Source organism: Tachysurus fulvidraco, chromosome 17 (genome assembly GCF_022655615.1).
Source record: "Tachysurus fulvidraco isolate hzauxx_2018 chromosome 17, HZAU_PFXX_2.0, whole genome shotgun sequence".
Taxonomy (NCBI): domain Eukaryota; kingdom Metazoa; phylum Chordata; class Actinopteri; order Siluriformes; family Bagridae; genus Tachysurus; species Tachysurus fulvidraco.
Window position 1 is genome coordinate 23,874,776 of NC_062534.1, and position 6,961 is coordinate 23,881,736.

A 6,961-nucleotide genomic window follows, 5' to 3' on the forward strand; every position below is an offset into this window, starting at 1 on the left:
AGAACATGCTACTGGGATGTAAAAGGTGATGTCAAGGAAAGACGGAGACAGATAAAGGTGCGGACGAAGGGAACGGGAAGGTACGCCGGGAATTCGCACAAGAAAGGGCAAAAAAATCTTTACTCGTAGAACTTGAATGGTGGAAAGGAACAAAAGGGTGGGAGGAGGATGGGTGATGGGGTGTTTGCAGGGTGGTGGAGATAGGAATAGAAATGAATGACTTCCTAACAGGTGGACCCGGGATACGGCTTTACCTTCCGACCCTGACCGGTGTCGGGTTTCTGAGCCACCTCCGGAGCCCGTGACCGTCCTCCGCCTCCCCTCGCCTGCCCCCTGTCTTACAGGAAGCGGATTTGTTTTACGAGTCTTTTCCTTGTAAATCCTCCATGCTTTCCTGACTGGAGGGCAAAAACAAAAACACTTTGCATTCCTTTTGCCTCGCTTTTAACCTACATACCGACTGCATTCCTCAAAACCGATCACGGCTTCGTCTCTCGGCATAAAGGAGGAAAAAAAAGCAAATGAATTATCGACGTCTGGAGCTAAAAAAACAAACTATACGGGCAGGTAAACATTATGAGAGCGGAGTGTGGGAAGAGCTGAAGAGCCAGATTCCAATGTGCTTTCATGCTAGGCTAAAATTAGACCCCACAGGTGAGAGGATTAAAGAGCGGTAGAAGAGGAAAAGCAGGCACTAAATCATAAAGTGGTACGTTCCATCTGCGCAAAGGGGTCGAGGTGGGATGACCCCGTGTTATTCACAGAGGCGCTGGTATTCTGAAGAGACGCATTACCTGTGTCTGAAAGCACGTACACACACACACGCGGCCCTGAGAGCCACTTCAAGCTTTTAATTATCTTTATGTTCTTTGTGAGCTGTGTTAATGCTAAAGATAAACATCACGGCATGTTCGAGTGAGATCTGTGCAAAAGTTTGCACTCCCCATAGCATCAGAATGCAACTGAACTACGTCAAGGGAAAAGCGAAACAGCGCTACATTGTGCAACACTACAAACCAGAGCAAGGTGCAAAACCAAGAACAGCTGCGGAGTCATGACCAGAACGGCGACGTCAGTTACGTTCGGTAGCCTGGAACATCGACAAAACACTTGAGTTCATGTCACCGCAACACTTCCTCTGTTTTTGTTTGTTCTTTTTTCGCTAAAAAAGCCTCCAGTTTCGCTGTACAAAGTGCCTGCCTTCCTTCTGAGCTGTTTGTTCTTTACCCTGTTTGATGTGTCGGCTTTGTTCGCTGTTTGTACAACGATTTGTGGTACGTTTTGTTGTGTCTGGAGAGCTTAGACGTCGATGGTCAGGAGAAGTTACAGCTTTATCTCTGACTGTCAAAGCAAAAAGTGCTGCCACTGGAGACTCCTTCCATAAATGTTAAACAAACATCTACTTACAGAAACCATCACCATAGACATACCAAACACAAACACACAAACACACAAACACACACACACACACACACACACACACACACACTAACCTGATTGAGAATATTCATATAATTCTGTGATTTGCAGCTGCAGTCACAGAAAATTAATCCAAAAGCTAGGAAGAGGATATGGAAGAAGTTGTAAATTGGGGGGCAGTCATGGCCTAATGGTTAGAGAGTTTGACTCCTAACCCTAAGGTTGAGGGTTCGAGTCTCGGGCTGGCAATACCACAACTGAGGTGCCCTTGAGCAAGGCACCGAACCCCCCAACTGCTCCCCGGGCGCCGCAGCATAAATGGCTGCCCACTGCTCCGGGTGTGTGTTCACGGTGTGTGTGTGTGTGTTCACTGCTGTGTGTGTGTGCACTTTGGAAGGGTTAAATGCAGAGAACGAATTCTGAGTATGGGTCACCGTACTAAGCCGTATGTCACGTTACTTCACTTCACTAAGTCCACGTGTGCTCAAACCCGACTGTACAAGAAATGCGCCGTTTTCTTGGGAAAGTTTCACTACGTTGAAACATTAACGCCGCTTCGCTCTCGTTGTCTCTTCCAGCTCTTATGACGATCTCCGATCCACTTAGCGGCTTTTGTTCTCCTGCACAAAGTCTCTCTCGTACTTTCTTCTCCTCACTCTATTATCTTTTCTTTTGAATATTAAGGGTGTCACTCAGCAGCTTGGCAGTTCGACGCCGCAGAAACTTAGCCTTGGCGTTAATGAATGTCTCGATGCATTGTCTCAGGTGCAGCACTGCACCGTTTGGGTCCTATTACCAGATTCGTTTGAAATGAAAGACAAAACTAGAACAATCCTAAAGCCTCCCCTGCGTTAGACGAGCATGAGGCATCGATCCTACAGCTCTTCGCGGCTACGATGAAGCTGGTTATAATTTTAGATGTGATTTTTCTAGGAGGACGAAGAGGAGGAGATGATTGCAGATGCTGAAAAGCAGGAGGTCGAGTCGAGAGCTCGTTATTCGCCTCCGAGTTGTCCTTGTTACCTGCAATACGACCGTGGTGCTATTTTTAGTCCCGGTGTCAACGGTCAGTCGGTGTATTTTCAGCCACTGTGTATAGAGAGGGAAAAAAAAAAAAAAAATAAATACATGCATGCTTTTCCACTGCGAATCTATAACCTTTAAAAGAACTGAAGTAAGCCGCGGCACGTTAGTTACACAGACACGAGGTTCGGGGATCATTTCGGCGCTCGGATCTATTTTCGGCTCGGGCTTTGAGTGGCTTGCGACTGTACGACTGAAAGCTTTACCTCGGCGAGTTATTGAGGAAGAATTCAATGCTCGCTGATAGAAACTGATTCTTTCATATGGAATGAAGAATTTATTATTTCTGTGTTAGAAACTTTAAACGTTGTGAAATAAAGATAAAGGATAATATAGTCGTATGTTTTTTAGTACGTGACGATAGTAACATTTTTAACGTCAGTTGGCTCGAACCTCGGTCGGGTTACGAGCTTGGACTTCTCGCTTCTGACTCTCGGAGCTTCGGGGGGGGGGGGGGATACGCTTCGTCGGGAATGATGGTGAAAGCGGAGTACAAGTAAATAAAGTCTATCTTTCTAGCCGCCGTGCTTTAACGGTGGTGAGTGGTGAGGACCGTCATGTCCGACGGAGGGAGAAGAGCTGGAGCTCCACAGCGATGTTTCAGTTCTCTGATTTTGTAAAAATAGCATTTGGAGGTTCTGCTGTCTGAAAGCAGACTCGCTCTACGGTGACACCGGAGGCTGAAATGTTCTGCTGGTGTGTGTAGGAGGTGTAGCCGAGCCGAGGGGGGGGGGGAGCACTTATTTCCAGGGATTTCAGAACAGCATAACAGAGATATTGCGTCATCGGGTAGACGTGGCCTAATTCATAATCTAACTCTAACCCTAGTTTTTGGTTGTTTATTCGTTTTCAAAAATAAATCTACATGTATGACTGTTTTGTCCTTCGTAGTATGCTCTTTTTTTTTTTGGGAAAGAGGACGTTTTCCAAGCCCTCCGGAAACACGGCCACTTTACGCCGTGGTAACGAAACCCCTGGAAATTAGTCAACGCCGAGTCACGGGGTATAGGAACTCGAACCGCGACCCCGAGTGAAGGTTCTAGAATAGTTCGAGGGTGACGGTACGTCGTGACGTGACACCGTATCGCCCACGTCTACTGCTCGGTCCTCTCGGTACTTCTTTCTGCTCAGATGAAGATCGCGGGTCTGTGGGCGCGAACACCAGACTAGGGATCGTTTTCTTTTCTCCAGGTTACTTCAAACGTATAGAATTTTTGGGGCACAGATATTTAACTCTTATAACAGAATAGAAGAGGCGACATTTTCCGTTTTCATATTTAAAAAAAAAACAAACACATCGTGGGTGGTTTTGCACGACACCGTTAGATATCCCCACTTTTGTATGTTTTCTTTACAGCACAAACGCTTGCAGATGAATTTAGAATCTTTATGGATGAATGTCGGCGCTTTCTATTTCGGTGTCCTGTTTTTTTTTTTTTTTTATTTAAACCCAGTCTGCATGTACGGCAAAGCGAGCAGAAAAGAAAGAAACTCCAGCAGAGGTCATTAGAGCACTGGTCCAGCTTCCACCCACGACCAGAACAAAAGCACTCAGCACCAGCCAGGCTGCGAGAACACGACGGAAAACAGAGCTGCGAACTGGCGTTACATAACTGTAACACATTCTTAACACTAAAACACCTACTGCTTCCTCGAAATCACACAGGAACACACACGCATACTGCACAGACGCTCAGCATAAACAAAAACAACACACTGAGCCATTATTACTGCCATTCTCTGACTGTTAACCAGCTCAGTCGCTTCAGACAGACATGCATGTTATTAACCTTTCTGTGCAAAAGTCTTCGCCCCGCCCCACCCCCCAATCGTTTGTTTGTTTCACGGTGCTGCTGAGCTCTTGTTGCTGATTAATCAGATTCTTTTTCTGTATGAGCGTGGCAAAAGTTTGGTGTTTTTTTTTTTTTTTTTCGTTTCCATGGTAACAACAGAGACGAGGACTCGTAAGGAGATGTGATGTTTTCGATCTCCGGCGAAGTCTCCGATGTTACGTTACGCTTTCTGTGGTTTGTGGGGAACGTGACGAGTTGCGATGTTTTCTTCGACTTCGTGAGTGAGAACAAAAAAAAGACAGGATGCTGATGTGACGACTCATTGTAGCTGCTGTGATGTAAGAAAGGCCTGGAACCGAACGTTTCCAGGGAAAGAACTAGAACTAGAACTGTGTACCAGTTATAACATGGTGGTTAATAACTGTCTGAGATAAAAGTTTGTGTTTTAGATGGGAAAGCTCTCGTTTCTGGCCTGGTGCTCTCCCATCCTACTGTACACAGGTATTCGGTTTCTCTCACGTTTCCCTCACAAATCAATAACTTCCTGCTCGTGTCTGAGGCTCACGTTTCACCTCTCCCTGTAAGGTTATCTCTGGCCATCACCCCCCCAAACACACACACACACACACACACACCCCAACAGAATCAGCTCTATCTTTAGCTGCTTTCATCCGTCTGTTTGTCCGTCCTTCACTCTGTCAGTCACCGGAGCTCAGAGCTGATATCTGTGCCTCGAGGCCACTCAATCCTTTGCTACTTACACCACAGGAAAAGCCTGAGCGCCCGCTTCCTCTCTGTCTGCCTCACACTCACGCAACGCGATACCCCAAAACACACGCTTCTCAGGAGGATCAGCTTCACCATGACGTGAGAGGAACAGACGCTGTGGTGGGTTATAAGGAAGCGTGTGGAAATAGTGTTGCTTTACGTTCGCGTGCGTTATAGTCTGACATTTTTCTGCCGTCTGATTCACAAAAAAACAAAAGTGTATTACGTTCGTTCTTTGTACAGTAACTATATTTCATATTTTTACTGTTAATTACATTTGTATATTTATTTTTTATTCTTATATTTTATTTGTTTGCAGTGGGAATGAATAAAGTATTCTGCTGACATCATTTGAGCAGTTAGTTCATTCTGAACTTGAATATTTCACACATCACACACACACACACACACGCACACACGCACGCACACACACACACAAACACACACACTAACTAATGCAGAGAGACTACAGAAATGTAAAGAAGAATCAATCTGGAGTGAGATGTTCAACAAGCACAAGGTATGATGATGGGGGCACAAACATACGGCTATAAACACTAAATAATGTATATTATGTATATTAGCGAGGGCAAAGTATGTACAAGGTGTGTATTAATGCAGAACACACAGTAGATCTGCGTTTTGTCAATGAGTGTGTGTGTGTGTCGAGCTCTCATTCAGACTGTGTCCTATTAATGCTGCAAAAGCACTGGGGAGAGGAAACTGAACACAGGAAGGAAACTGAAGACTGTGTCAGCAAGCAAACACACACACACACACACACACACACACACACACACACACACACACACACAGTGAGTCGTGATGAGAGCAGCATCTCCAAAAATCCAATAAATTTAGGTCACCATTAACCCTGACTACTCCAACTGCGTAGTGATGCTTGTGCTGAAACTCCACACTGATGATCAGTTCACTAAAAGACCACTAGATGGCAGCACAAAGCATGTTAGGCATTACACAGAACACGTTTTATAGCCTACATCGCCTACTGGTGGACGTGCGTTTACGATGCATCCAGAAAGAACAACATGGAGATGTGTGTGTGTTTGTGTGTGTGTCGGCCCATGTGTGTGTGTGTGTGTGTGTGTGTGTGTGGGCCCGTGTGCGTGTGTGTGGGTGTGTGTGTGCGCGGGCGGTTGGTTTGATTAAACAGTAGGGATCTTAGCTCACCAGACTGAACGGATCTTCTCCAATGTCCACCACCTGAGGATGAGCTGATTGGATGTTAGGGACCACTGGGTTAATCTGAGAGACGAAGAAACCAAATAAAAAACACTTAAAATCTCAAACACACACGGGCCGACACACACACACACGGGCCGACACACACACACGGGCCGACACACACACACGGGCCGACACACACACACGGGCCGACACACACACACGGGCCGACACACACACACGGGCCGACACACACACACGGGCCGACACACACACACGGGCCGACACACACACACACGGGCCGACACACACACACGGGCCGACACACACACACGGGCCGACACACACACAAACGCGGGCCCGACCACACACACGGGCCGACACACACACACACACGGGCCTACACACACACACGGGCCGACACACACACACACACGGGCCGACACACACACACACACACACACACGGGCCGACACACACACACACACACACACACGGGCCGACACACACACACACACACACACACACACACACACACGGGCCGACACACACACACACACACACGGGCCGACACACACGCACACACGGGCCGACACACACGCACACACGGGCCGACACACACGCACACACGGGCCGACACACACGCACACACGGGCCGACACACACGCACACACGGGCCGACACACACGCACACACGGGCCGACACACACGCA

The 6,961-nt window shown here is 47.3% G+C and overlaps 1 protein-coding gene across 3 annotated transcripts in view; it reads right to left on the bottom strand.

Moving 5' to 3' along the window:
- The window catches only part of poc1b (POC1 centriolar protein B), a 35,639-nt gene that overhangs the window by 20,268 nt on the left and 8,410 nt on the right, over window positions 1-6,961 (bottom strand). For 2 of the 3 annotated variants that reach the window (XM_047802336.1, XM_047802337.1), the window contains exons 10-11: window positions 6,255-6,329; window positions 2,443-2,508 (exon numbers count right to left, since the gene is read on the bottom strand). In XM_047802336.1, coding sequence (XP_047658292.1) covers window positions 2,443-2,508; window positions 6,255-6,329 — 141 coding nt within the window. The remainder of the gene's footprint in view (window positions 1-2,442; window positions 2,509-6,254; window positions 6,330-6,961) is intronic. The other variant, XM_047802338.1, reaches the window with a different exon arrangement.